At 38.2% G+C, this 14590-nt stretch overlaps 1 protein-coding gene across 1 annotated transcript; it reads left to right on the top strand.

Moving 5' to 3' along the window:
- The first annotated feature begins 281 nt into the window (after positions 1 to 281).
- Positions 282 to 6476, top strand: LOC119655614 (A-kinase anchor protein 10, mitochondrial). Its single transcript, XM_038061587.1, is given in 5 exon segments — positions 282 to 460; positions 535 to 672; positions 3868 to 4602; positions 4605 to 4682; positions 4685 to 6476. Coding segments are annotated over 5 exon segments (2007 nt in total). The 5' UTR covers positions 282 to 435; the 3' UTR covers positions 5716 to 6476.
- Positions 6477 to 14590: the final 8114 nt, after the last annotated feature.

The raw sequence follows: 14590 nt of genomic DNA, 5'->3' as shown, positions 1-14590 counted from the left end.
AAAGCAATTAGGAACCACATCTACTCGATTCGGTTATGGTTGGAAATTATTCTAATTTCTATTTCCATTTATAAATTTCTATAATCAAAAAGACAAGCTGGCCGGATTAACTACATATATCTTTCCAATTGAAGTAAATACACACCCTGCAAGTTCGGTGGACAGCTCTCAAGAGTGGTTGTATTTTCTACTTATCTTCGCAGCAATACTAATCGCCAGCAGATGACACTATTTCCCGTCTAAATTACCTCAGCTGTTTGAACAGAAACATCAATCATGAACTACTTCATACAAAAATATATGACATCAGATTGACATTCTTGTATCGAAGAAAAAAGTCAAAGGGACAAAATGTTTTGCTTTTGTAAGACGTGACGCTGAATTCCGTGAGAAAATTTCCACCTATTATACGCAGCAGTGAACGGCAGCTGCAAAATGCTGCAGTTTTTCAAGAAATCCGGTAAGCAAACCACGAACATAACATTCCTAGATTCGATAGATTATTGACTAACGGTTTATTGACACTTTTTTTAGGTCGTTCGAACTCAAGCCACGACGAGAAGTTGTCGTCGTCGGCGATTAAACAGAGAATCTCTAAAAGGCACTCAATGCCAGCCGCGACTTGTTTCGATGGCGAGATTTTAGATGAGACCCTGGCAGGATCTTGTGCAGGTAATTGCGAGAATTAAGCATTGTCGGAGGTTGCATCGATGCGCATTTTGTTTATTCCAATGCAAGTGAAACTTTCTACGAGTTCGCAAACTTTCTCTAACCACCTTTCCCTGCTCTCTTGCCGGTGACGACTGACAAAACAAACCGAACGAAACAAAAAGTAAAGCAAATGTTGCAACTGAAATTCCAGACAGCCTGGCTGTTCCTGAAACTTGAGTAGCAATTGCTCAAATATCGAAAATGTCAACATCAAGACGACTTGGGTGTCCATTTGTCACTGACTGCCTTGTGGGTTGCCGCCATCTCAGTGAATGCCTTGAAGTTATCTTAATACTTGTAAAGGGCAAAGACAATTTTGTTTACCGCCACTCATTTTCCAATTCCTAGAAGTCGGGTGAGACAAATCCATTTGTCATATGATCATCTCTCAGCTGAATAGTTAATTAGTCATAGCAAATTACTGGTGGGATAATTATCTATGATCAACTGCCGATCTATATATGCACAAAATATTGGTGTAGGTGTAATGACTGAACTATAAGTTGTCCAAGGATGAAACTGAATTGAGGGATTCCAATTGGTATGCCATGTAAAGAGAGATGAAAACAAGTTAGATTGAATTATGGAAATTGCCATAGATTCTACCCGTTCGTAGCGAACAAACTTCAACATATAAGTCACAAGTGAATTATGCATTGCCGGAGGAACTCTGTTATCTAACTGTAAACAGAATGCAAGGCCAGACTAGTACATGCCGAAGTATCTATTATATAAAAAGAAGACAAAGAACAAATAGGAATCTAGTGAAAGAAAGGCACAGTGCAGTAAATACAGTATTCACAAGGCTGCAGAGCTCAGAAAAGCGACGCAGATAGAAATCTAAAATGTACGAAATACTAGCTCAAGTTTTTCATTTCGAGAATTTTTAATAATTTGTATATTACCATTTAAAAATCACATTTTGTTAAAAGCTTACTTTGGGTTAGCAACTTTTTTGCCAGTTTGTTTGGGCACTTTATAAATCTCGCTTTGTTCAGTTCGCCTTTTGAGAATTTGAATTCAGTTCCTATTGGAAAGTAGCGAAAGTGCTCTCTTCTTTCACGGGCTCATTTCAGAAACTGCTCAATCCAAAAATCTGAAAAAAATCAAGAGGCTGCCACTTCTTTGAACATTCAAGATTTTGAATGTGAATATCACCCGAGAGTGGATATTCTAATATAATATATACATATATTACGTGTTACGTACTAATGGGGGCAAATTCATACTCAAATGTCTTTATAAAAGAAATACACAAAACCTTTCATACCTGAAGCGTCCTGTGGTAAACTCCCTTGCGCCCGCGTTATTCAAATTCAATGGAGAATAAAAAAAAAACCAAAATCGATGTCGGCCTGGTTGATGGAACTGCAAGAGCCATTTGGCCGCCTTTTACCACAGGCTTACATGGATAGCAAGGGAAACGGATAAGAGCGGAAGAAATCGAATTTCATGCTGAGAACACTATAAGCCCCAAATAGACACCAGATATTCTGTTGCAGAGTGGCCTGGGAAATAACAAAAGCGGGAAGTCGCATCTAAGGGGCATTTGATCCGGATAGTCAGCAGAGCAGAAAAGAATAATGTAAGATAAAAAAAAGCAGCTCGTCGCGTCGATAGAAAACTGTTAGCCTAAAGCCAAGACGGGTACAAATGATGCAACACCAACGGAGGAGGCGAGGAAACCACGGATAACTAGGCGCTAGCTCTGTTCATTAAATCGACCGAAGGCAATAGTTTTGTTAGATTTCTCGGGAAGATCTGCCATAAAATCAAGCTGGAAAACAGTGGAGCAGGAGAATCTTCCATATGAAAATCGAAGAGTGGCGAATTGCTCTGATTTCTAACTCTGAGACTATTTGTTCTTTGGTAATCCGAGATCTTGGCGGAATAGACATCACTTCTGCGAAATCTCGACTCTAAAAACTCGTTATGGTGGAAATCGCCGGAAAAATCATTGATTGGATGGTATGGTTTATAAGATATAAACACGGGTAGCCGCCATCAAGTGTTGCAGATGTTTAGAGAGGATAACATCCCACAGGGGTAAGTAGCAGAGTTCCCACTGATCAGCAAAGGTAAAAGGGACCCTGCTTACCGACCACCCTGTATACTTGACACGAAAATATTATCAGAAGTGGACTTGATGAGGCGATACGTACTGCCATCCAGTATTTTCCGTGTGCCCGGTTGCCCATGGCGGATATTGAGGAATTATCTGAAAGATCGCTCCTTGCTCTATGGGACGCTGAAAGACCATAGGTGAATGGAGATTACGAGGGTAGCACAGGGTTCAATCCTAGGACCGGATCTTTGGAACGCTTATCACAGTAGTCTGCTAAGATTCGGCGTGTCCGTAGTTGCGTCGTCTAAGAGCTGGCTGCAAAAGTCACGACGCCTCATTGCTAAGATCGTGACCATCCATAAGCGTAAGAGGGACGATTGCTCGTGAAGAATGGCAACATACATGGGAAAACAAGTCAAGATGCAGGTGAGCTCCGGAGCTCGTCAGAATGGTCTTTATCTACAGGAATTTGTTTGCAAAAAGGAAGTATAAAAGTTTCACCAGTCGTCAAAAGACACCATTTATGCTTCTATTTTAGCTCGGGGCAGATTTTGAAGTCTTTATAGTTTCCTCAAATTTTTCGTAGATAACTAACTAATTCGGACTGTTTCTTAAACCCTTCCACAATGCGGACTTCTTAAAATATTAAAATTGTGAAGACTGCTTGCTATATAGACTGTTATTCAGATAGTATATGGTGAATACAAACAACCAATAGTATATTACCATAATTCGAGCTCATGTTTTCTTATGTTACAGTTCTTTGCTCATATCGTCTTCCAATCTTTTGAGCTTGACAAGCCGTTGCTCTCTGCAATAATTGCTGAGTTTTTGCTCATCAGATTCTTTGCAGTTCGAATAATAGGTTTTACATTTCTAGATGGATGGACTAGCTTCTTTGCAGCTATTCTTCCTTTATTTGCTTCCATCTTGGGCTTTAAGGCAACTTATCGGAACACTTGATAATACATTTATTAATTATTTTTTGTCTGTTTTCTATCTCTTTTGAATTGTCGTTTACGTGTAACAACCATGAAAACCTAAATTGGAAATCTACTCATTCACAAATTTTCATGTCAATCTCTTCACAGCTTTCGGCGAGCAACGATCACGTCTTTCAAAGAATCTCCGAGAAATATTATCTGATAAGAATTGTTTAAGCTACTTCGTACAATTCCTAGATGCGAAAAATGCTCTCTCACCTATAAAATTTTTTTTGGACGCGGAAAGTTTCAAGACTGCAGCTGATTTATCAATCTCATCGTCAAAAACGAATATAGCTAAAAAATCTGGAGGAAATTGTGATAATTGCGATAGTGTAAGTGAGGATTGCTCTCCAGTAGCACGTTTCAGGCACCATGTCACTCGAGAAATAACTAAGAGCGTTTCGTCCGAAGGATATGACAGTCTATCGTTCAATAGTTTCGATATCTGCGATAGGTTGTCGAACAGCTCGCAATCAGAAGGCAATCTGCGTGACACAGGTCTGAACAATGTGAATGAAGGAAATGACATTGATGAAGATGCCATTGAAATACAGTGTGATAACGCTCCTGAGCTGAAGAATCTTTATGATTTGTCAATGAAAAAACCACTAACAGATGATGAAAAATCTCGAATATGTGTTGAAACGAATAAGAGGACTAAGCAACGACACAGCACTGAGGAACATATTCTCAATTCTCTTAGTTATACAGCGGCGGATTGTAGAAATGCATCTGATGTATCGGATCGATCAGTTGTGAGTGATTCAATTCGTATTTATAAAAAATATCTGATAACGAATTCACCGTGCTTCATACACATTCCGTCAGCAATTCTATCTAACATTCTCTTGCACTCTGCGGTCAACAAGAAGATGGTAAAATGAGCTCATCAATATCGGCAGACTGTTTCGAAGAAGCTCAAATTATGTGCTGGAGCAACTCGAACTAAGCTACTTAAATGAATTCCTGGAAAGCGTTTTTTATTGTCGATATTGCATGGATATCCTGACGAATAGCAGTTTGACTATAGTAGATATTCTATACAGCGAATCTGCTCTATTTTATTTCATGGAATACCTAGAACAAGAATGTAAGCGTAACTGTTTAGATTTTTGGATGGCTGCTACAAATTTCCGCAGGCACTACAAATCTCTTTCTGCTGGATTTAGTAAAGCAGATGCCCAGAATGACGCAATGGTTCTGTACGATAAATACTTCTCATTGCAAGCCTCTTGTCCACTGAGAATATCAGATAGCGTGCGGAGTCATATTGAAGAAAGCATTTGCGCAGATAATGATGACGTGGCGGAGTGCTTTGATCTTCCCTTACGGATAATCGAAGGATATTTCAACAAGTACTATTTCAATGATTTCTTATCATCGCCACTGTTTGCGAAATACCTGAATGAGCTTCGAACAAGAATAGATGATAATGAGGATCCTGATTTGACTTCTCAGAAAGCCTTGAAGCGTCGCACTCGTCATCGTAAAACGCTCTCAGATTGCACGGGTGATAACACGAAATGCATTCGAAAGAGTTTTATTTCTCAACAAAATACTCTCTTGGCAATGGAGTCAACTCGACCGAAAGGAAAAACGACAAATTTACCAAGTGGTGATATGCAAATAGACTCGAGGCTTTTAACGAATCCGGATTTATTATGGCATCGGAAGAACTGTGCGACAAACGGCCCGTTAACGTTTGGTAGAGTTGACTCTATGGGGCGTTATGAACGGGATTTTGAACCATCGAATATTTCAGAAGACAAATGGTCACTAACAACTGGTGGGAACCGGTTGAAGAATGCAGTTCGAAAGCTTGTTAATCTGCCTGAGGACAAAGTCCAAGAAGAAATAGCGTGGCAGGTAGCCGAAATGATAGTTAAGGACGTGACGAATATAACTCTAGGTAGTAGCGATAGTAACGTACAGAATGATAATGTCCCCATCTAGGTACACTTTATGATTGCGTTAGCAGCAGTCTCGTTTATGCACAGGAGACTTGAAAGTATATTATCAGAATATTTTTTTCAAAAACCTAATAGAAACAAATCCCGTAGGAATGAATTCACATTGTTTAAGCTTTCAAGTGTCTGCCTTCATCGTGCCAAAGTTAAAATTCCAAACCCCAAAATTTAAACATTTCGTTTATTGCCACTGTCGGCCAGAACTCCATCTAGTTAGTGTCTGGTAGGGAGTCATGTTGAATAAGGATTACATTGTCTGGAGTGTTGACGGTGGTATGTAATTCAATGACTTTGGCACTGCAGTTTATTGTTTGAAAGTGCTGTAAGTTTCGAGTATAACATGTTTCCCTTTTGTTTTATTCACTCTAACGTTGTTGACAGTTGATATTTTTAATATATTACGTTGAAATTTAGTTTTAAAAAAAAACGAATAAAATAAAGTTGTGCGAAATGAAGGGTGATAAACCACTTCGCAAGTTCCAACTTACTCACCCTTAACGGAAAATTATCGTGCAAATGTGTATAATGTAAATGTGATTGTGTCGCACAATCTTTTCAACAAAACTATGTATTGATAAAATTAATGTAAATATACCATATTTTATATAGTTTTAGTGGCAAGTATAAAATTCGAAATATGTAAAAAGTAATATTTTGCTAGAAGATTTTTTCTAAAATCGAAATACCGATTCGATCCTGCGCATGTGCACAGGATGTTGAATGTCGGAATAAAATTTGTGATTAGCAGTTTCGCATTTTTTATAAGCTTCTCACATCGTTTCATAAAAGACATTTGGAAATTTGAAATTGGTTTGGGAATAGTTTTCCTTCAGGATTTAGGGGTAATCAACGACGTGAAAAACGAGTATTTCAAATAATTTTCCTTGGTAGTTTTGTTTTACGAAACAAAACGAAATTATAATTTGAAAAAAAATAGAAGAAGAAATGTTACATTCCAGGAAAAGTTAAAGCCATGTTTATTAGACCCCATCCACATGGCGACCATGTATAAAAAAACCTTACCGCATTTCTGTCATAGCCAATTTACTCGAGAATGACTAAACCTATTGTAATTGTAAGTATATATACTAAACCTATTGTCATGAAATTTAGTGATTTGTGAATCCTTTACATACAATGAATCTGATTTTATGCTAACTTTCAAGAGGTTCTACGTACATGTGGGGGAGTTAGGACGCAAAATGACCGCACCATAAAATGTAACAGATCTCTTTCTCAGAATCTATCCAACCAAAATAAAATTGAAAAAAAAACCATAATAATGTGCCTATATCAAATCTAGGCCTCAAAATGCATTCCATTCCCATGTCTGGTCAAATAAAGTTAATAAGGGAATATAAATATATTTTTTGGAAACTTATCAAACCATTTAAATTCGTCCCAAATGTACAAAATTGGCCATAATTCGATATCGCTAAGAGCGGTCTGGCATCCTGACCTACGCTATCGCTCCATCTCAGGCACGTTCTGCCTCGCCTTCTTTTCTACCATAGAGATTGCCCTTATAGACGGGCTGGGTTATCCTCATCCATACGGATTAGGACACCGCAACCTGTTGAACTGGATTTTATCCACAACCAGACGGTCGTGGTATCGCTTATAGATTTCGTCGTTATGTGGACAACGGACTCGTCCATCCTTATATAGGGAACCAAAAATTCGCAAGTTTTCCATGCTAAAAACGTAGTTCTCCGTGGAATACATTAGAACTGACAAAATCATAGTCCTGTACAGTAAGAGCTTTGACCCTATTGTCAGACGTTTCGAGTGAAACAGCTTGTGTAAGATGTAATAGGCTCTGTTGACAGCCAACAACCGTGCGCCGTTGCCAGTCGTCAGGCATTGATTCGCTGTCCCACACGCTGAACCTCAGTTGATGAACCGCTTGGTGAAATTGGTTGGCTCCATATTTAACCAATTCGGATGTAGTTCCATCGGCTCCTGACAACTTATGGTTTTTAAGTCGGTGGCTTGCACGGACTGTTTCTTCTTTGCCTGGTGGCAGCATTTGCCCGTCATCTTCAGTTGACGAGACCTCCAACTCGTCGATATTTTGGTTGTTGAGCAGTTCATCAAATACTCAACCCATCACTCCAATATGCCTATTCTGTTGGGAACCAGGTTTCCCTGTTTGTCTCGGCAGGATGGGCATCGAGGTGTATAAGGCTTCATCCTGCTGACTTGTTGGTAAAACTTCCGCGCCTGGTGCCGTTGCTTCTTGTACTTTTCGAATTCATAGACCTGCTGATTCTCCCAGGCATTCTTTTTCCGCCTGTGAAGTCGCTTCTCTGCTCGACGGAGTTCGTGATAAGTCTCTGCGCGTGCTCGCGTTCGTTGAGAATGCAACTTTACTCAGTATGCGGCATTCTCCCGTTCTGTTGCTAGTTTACATTCATTGTCGAACCAGTCGATCTGACTTTTCTTGCGACTGGAGTCAAATATCTTTGTGGCAGGATCAATGATAACGCTCTTTAGGTGGTTGTGAAGATAATTTGTTGATGCTTCATCTCCAGGACGTCTGCTACCTGCGGTTATTGCGGCATCCAATAACCTCTTATAGGTGTTACGTTGTTGTGAATGGCTTCAGTATTTACTCTCACCTGATTATCAGAGGGGATTGTAGGTAGTGTTGTAATTCGAGCCCGGAGTACTATGCCAACGAGATAATGATCCGAATATATAACGGAACCCCTATATGATCTGACATTCATCAAGACTGAGAGTTGCCGGCGTTCAATTTGGTTGAAAGTGGTCCCGTCTGGAGAGACGCTTTCTGCGCAATCCAGGTACTTCCAACAACTATTTCGTGTGATACTGCTACCTGAATAATCCGCAGTCCGTTATCATTAGTATTCCTATGTAAGATATGGGAGCCGAGAATTACCTGAACACCGGTTCTGTCCCTAGTTGACTGTTGAAATCTCGAAGTACGATTTTGATATCATATTTGGAACAGGCTTCGAGGGTCCGTTCAACTGCCTCGTAGAAGGCATCCTTCTCCGACTCTGCTGTCTCCTCTGTAGGAGCGTAAACGTTTATGAGGCTTATATTTCTAAATTTGCCTCGCAAACGCAGAATGCATAGCCTTATATTTCAAAGCCGGTAACAGCAGGTTTCATTTTTTTGGCTGACTAAGAAACCTAATCTGAGCACATGGTTTACCGGATGACCACTATAATATACAGTATAGTGGCTCATCTGCAGGAAACTGTTTCCTCCAGCGCATCTCTTGCAGCGCTGTTACATCAGCGTTATATTGCCACAGGGTATCGATTACCTGCTGAGCAGCGTTTGGTCTGTATGGGGAGCGCACGTTCCATGAGAAAATGCACAAATCCCGTTGTCATTGCCGGGTTCGTGGTTTTGACGTCTACCCTGTCCGAGGCTGCTATTGTGGCTTTGTAACATCAGTGTTCCGTGTAGGGTTGTCAGCCCTACCCAACCCAAAGCTGGAGGACCAGTTGGTACAATTTGTACCGTTTTTAGGCGCGGGAGCCTCGCATTCATCCTTCTCCGTCTACAATTTTTCATTAACAAAGAACTACGAGGAGGTGGAGATAAGGTTTAGTAGTAGAGGTGTTGGTGTCGGTTCAGCAAGCGTTTCCCAGATTTTATGCTCCATCGTGGGTACCAATCCCCGATTACTACCCTTTGACTGCCTTAAATTAAAATAAAGAACCGTGTAGTAAAGGTTAAACAAAATTAAAATTCTAGTATCCGGTTAACTAAATGGTTAGAGCACAAGGCTGTCTTACGGAAAGTCGCGGTTCAAATCTCACTGGTGGTAGTGGAATTTGTATCATAATTTGACGCCGGATACCATTCGGCTCAGCTGTGAATAAGTATCTGAGTCAAACCAGGGTAATACTCTCGGGCGAGCGCAATACTGACCACTTTGCCTCCTACAGGGTACTGTAATCCTGTAGTGAAACGATACGGTCTTGAGTGAAGTACTCTAACACACTTTAAGGCTTGTTGGATTGTTGCACCAACGATTATTATTACTAAATTTCTATAGAAAATGTCACTAGAAAAAAAAATGAATCAGGATTCAATACATAAAGTCAAGAAGGGAGTGATAAAAATAATGGTAGTTCAATATTTCGTTCAACATGAACAAGTCGGGAAACCGGAAGCTAGACGCTTCAGGTATGAAAGGTTTTGTGTATTTCTTATATAAAAATATTTGAGTGGACATTTTTCCCATTAGAACCTAGTACGTAATATATGTATATATTATGTGAAAATACCCACTTTCGCGTGATACTCACTTTCAAAGTTTTGTTAGTGATAGTGCGATTTCCACCAAACTTGGCAAGATCATGCTTTATGTCATAGTCTACATTACTGCAATTGCATGGCGCTAGGATAAACTTAAGGGAGGTTTTGCAGCCAATTACTCACAATAATAATATACTATTAGTAACTTTATCTGAACATATATCGTTATGTAGGGTATTTCGGAGCTTAAGCACCATAAAGTGGCAGCCTCCTAATTTTTTTCAGATTTTTCGGTTGGGTAGTCTCTTAAATTGGGTCCGTGAAAGAAGTGATCAGTTTCGGCTCCGCACTTTTTGAACAAATGTCAACACTTGGACCGGTATCAGAAAGTACCAATCGATACCTTTCAATTGTTATCCCACGTGACTATATTTAGTGAAAAAAAATAATTTGCACCCCCTTTCTGCTACATGGAGGCCCACCTTAAGTTCGATCTAAAATGATGTAATCACTGTATGCGTGAGCGTTCACAGCTCCCACCTTTCCACCAAATTTAGTGTCAATCGCTATAACGGTTTGCGAGAAAAATGCGTGTGAAAGACAGTAAACCGATTTTAATAAGGTTTTGTTTTACACAAAACTTTAACAAAAATGAAATAATGCTTGGGTATAAAATGTTAACACACAAGGATTCAACATTTGATTGTGTATTCTTTGACCCTAACAACTGCTTCGCATCAATGTTTTATCGGACCCAGAAGCTATTGATGCCTTTCAACAGGGATTGCCTTCCAGGAAAATTTTACAACAGTTGTTCGCTGTTATTTTTTGGAATTTGATTATCAGCAACTTTTTTGACGTCCGTCTAAAGGTTTTCTACTGGGATTAGGCCAGGCGATGATATTTTCTTGCAATGATCCATGGTGCTCTTGATCCAGTAAATCAGATCAGATCAGACACCATAGTATGAAAAGCAGGCCCATATTATGATTTTAGAGATGGGCCCGTCCTCAGTGCTTAATCGATTTCGTTGCCAAGGTATTCACTATTCGGCGGACCTCAAACATAATGTCTTGCTCCTTTAAAACGATTTTATTTACGTTCGTCCATAAAGTATTTATCCATTTTTGAATGGGCCATTGCAATTTGCAATCATTTTAGCTGAACAGAAAATAACGTACAATTTTCAGGATTTATTGTGCGGGGTTAGAAACAGTAGATTCTCAAGGTCTTACCTTTAATTTATATGAAAAACCCATGTTTTGTTTTTATTGATTTTTATATACAAAATTCAGGTAAATTTTTATTTTCATCATAATTCTGTTATTGTTATTTAAAGGTCTTGTAAAGCGTTTAAAAGAAGCTTTAGGTCAATTTCCACTAAAAGTCACCGATTTTGCATTATTTGACCTTGAAAGTATTAATTTTTTTCCACATTGCGAACTCACCTTTGACGAGCTATAACTCAGTCCATTTTGCACCTACAAAAAACATGCTTTCTTTCTGCTTAATATCATTTCTACATAAAATGAATCGTTTTCTAGTTATTTGCAAACGTTGAGAAACATGCATTTCTTCGATGAATAAACGACTTATTTAAACATGAATAACTCGAAAACTACTACTTGTAGGAAAAATGTTCATTAAACATTTTTTGCGTGGAACTGACAATTTAGTCAATTTCTATGGTTATTTCGAAAAAAAATTCCACCCCGGAAGGGGGTGTCACACCCCCGCGAAGGAAAGCGCACAACGGCGCTAAATAACTTATGTTTCTTATGCCACCTTCTACTCCCAACCCAATTTTCATGTCAATCGGTCTTGACTAAAAGAATTCGGAGGTCGTCCCCGATTTTCACCTTCAATGGCTGGACTATTAGTTATTTTTTAGCAACAGTCAAATTCATAAAAATTTAAATATTATAAATTATATTGAGAGAAATGTTATTTGTGATGTCACACTGCTAATTTACCGCCACTGTACATACAGGCTGTTTTAAAACTACCAGACAAACTATATCTTAACCTTGTAGATGTCACAGGCATTCAGATTTCCAAAAAAAAACTAAAATCACAATAGCTCAAAAACTGCGATAGCTAAAGTATTGTAATAAACGTTGAATTGTATTATATTATAATATAACTAAAACTTTACTTTAAAATACTTGTGAAATAAAGTAAGCTCTGTAGGAGTCATAGCTTTCTAAGTGCGAAAGTTGTCTTTTTCTCCCCCAAAATGTTATATTACTATTTTTTCTCGAATTTTGGCATATTTTTCCTCGAATTTTGGTATACATAATATAGTGATTTTCTTACAAAGAAATAATCTCTGCCTGTCTGTCCCATCCGATTTATTCGGAAACGGAAAGACCGATTGTCACGACAGTTGGTGAGAACATGTGGTCCGTGGATCCATACAGCAAGTGGCGCCATTTTGTGTTGAGTTTAAAGGGCGAAAGGAGGGTGCAAAATTGCTTCCACAGAATGTGCAATGTGGAATATCAAACGAAAGGACTCAATTAGTATAATACTTTTCGAAACTTCCAATTTTTTATTTCAGGTGAAACGTAGGGAGTGAGGGCTCAAAATATGACCCTCGAAAAGTGTAACAGGTCTCGTTCTCAGAAGCTATCCATCTGAAAAATCTGGAAAAAAATATCAGTGGTGTATCTGGACGAAATCTAGGCCTCAAAGTACATTCGGTTCCGGTATCTGCACAAATAAAGTTGATAATAGTATATTAGCATATTTCAGAAATTTAGCCGTAAACCACCCTTAAGTTCATGCTGTAAGTACAAAATTTGTCATAACATAAGGCATAACTTTGAGAAGTTTTTTTTAATCATTTATATATCAATATCAATTAAACGAGACAGACATATGCATGTATTTATATGTATATATTAATGAAGCTTTGGGGTATTATCTAATTCAGATTGATATATTTCTACATTGAAAAAGCGGTATTCAATATACGTACTTTATGTATACATATGTATACTTTTATGTACGAAATAAAAGGGAAATAAGTGTACGATTAATTTATATACATGTACATGTACGGTAATAGGCAATGTTTGTTTGTTTAGAGTGAGCAAAATATCTACGTCGAAAAAATGTACGTTTATCTTATAGTTTAAAAAAAATATGAAGGAATATTTTGGATTTTTAATCATATACGAATGGAAAAATTTGCGTAGAAAGTTTCTCACATAAGATGAACACAAAACCTTTATACCCGAAGCACCAGCTTCCAGTATTCGGACTTGCTTTTATTAAAATATTGTAAATGTGTAAGTAACTACGTTCTATTGTTAAATAATACGAGTGTTTTTTACTGAAATTATTGCTTTTAATAACGTTCTGGTTGATAACTTCGCAAAAGCTTTACTTATTTTAGAAAGAACTCCTTTAAAGGTCGTTAGCGTGTCCTTACAAACCGTTTCTTTCAAATACCCTTACAGAAAGTGGTCCAGTGAATTTAAATCGAACAAAGTTGCAGGACGTCGCGCCGACCCATTACGATCTCTGCGCTGTTCACGACATTTTTGGTTAAGAAAAATGTAACGTTCTTGAAATTATGTGGAAGCGCCCAATCCTGGTAAATCCACATGCTGCTCCTTCTGTTAAATGATACATTTTCTAATAAATTAATCGAAACATTCCGCTAAAAAAATAGAATACGACTGTGTGGGGCATCAGCTGCAATGGTTCAATTAGTATTTTACGATACTTTACCTAGTTTTCATATTGGCTGAAACATAGAGGAGTGAGTCCCCGAAATGTAGGCTGCAAAAAGTGAAACAGGTCTCATGCTCAGAACCTATCTAACTGACAAATCTGGCAAAAATCACATTGGTATACTCGTATCTAGGCCTGAAAATGCATCTCGTTCAGACATCTGCTCAAATAAAGATAATAATAGCATATTACTATATTTTGGATATTTATCGGAGTCGTTCGAAAATTACAGTGTTAAACAGGTAAAATGTTGCATGCCAATTGAAGTCAAGGCTATACATGTGTTTCTTCAAGAAACCGAAGGTTTATGGACTAGGTACAGCAGATTATGGGTCAGTTAAGATTTTATAGTCGAAATTCGCTTTCTCGAATCATCATGTTGAAAATCTGCGGCCACCATAGCCAAAAATCTATTCAACAAAATGCTTTGAATTTTTCACGACTTATTCAGAACACAACATACGGTCCGCAAACTATGGTAATTGCGATTTATTCTGTAGTTTTATTTATTCATTAAAGAAGCCTTGAAATTTAAGTTTCACTAAAGTTTACAAACACAAGTTTAACAAAGCACCAAAACTTTGGCTTTCAATATTTCTTAATAATCCTAGTTGGCGGACTGGGGTAAAATCCACATGTTAAAATGCCGTTTACATTTTCTCTTTGTGATGATCACCGCGCCCTCGAGCATGGCAGCAGAAAAATACCTTTTTTTTGAAGATGGGTGTATAAGTTGTTCTGTATTTCAATAACGAATGATGCTATCATGCTGGAAAAATTACTGCGCGTTCTCAAGATATTAAGAAATATATGGTGAATTCGTATTTGTACCTTTATCCAATTCTTTAAAAAAAAATGTCCAAAAAGGGCTAAAAAAC

Source organism: Hermetia illucens, chromosome 1 (genome assembly GCF_905115235.1).
Source record: "Hermetia illucens chromosome 1, iHerIll2.2.curated.20191125, whole genome shotgun sequence".
NCBI classification, from domain to species: Eukaryota; Metazoa; Arthropoda; class Insecta; order Diptera; family Stratiomyidae; genus Hermetia; species Hermetia illucens.
This window is presented reverse-complemented; position numbering and strand designations above follow the sequence as displayed.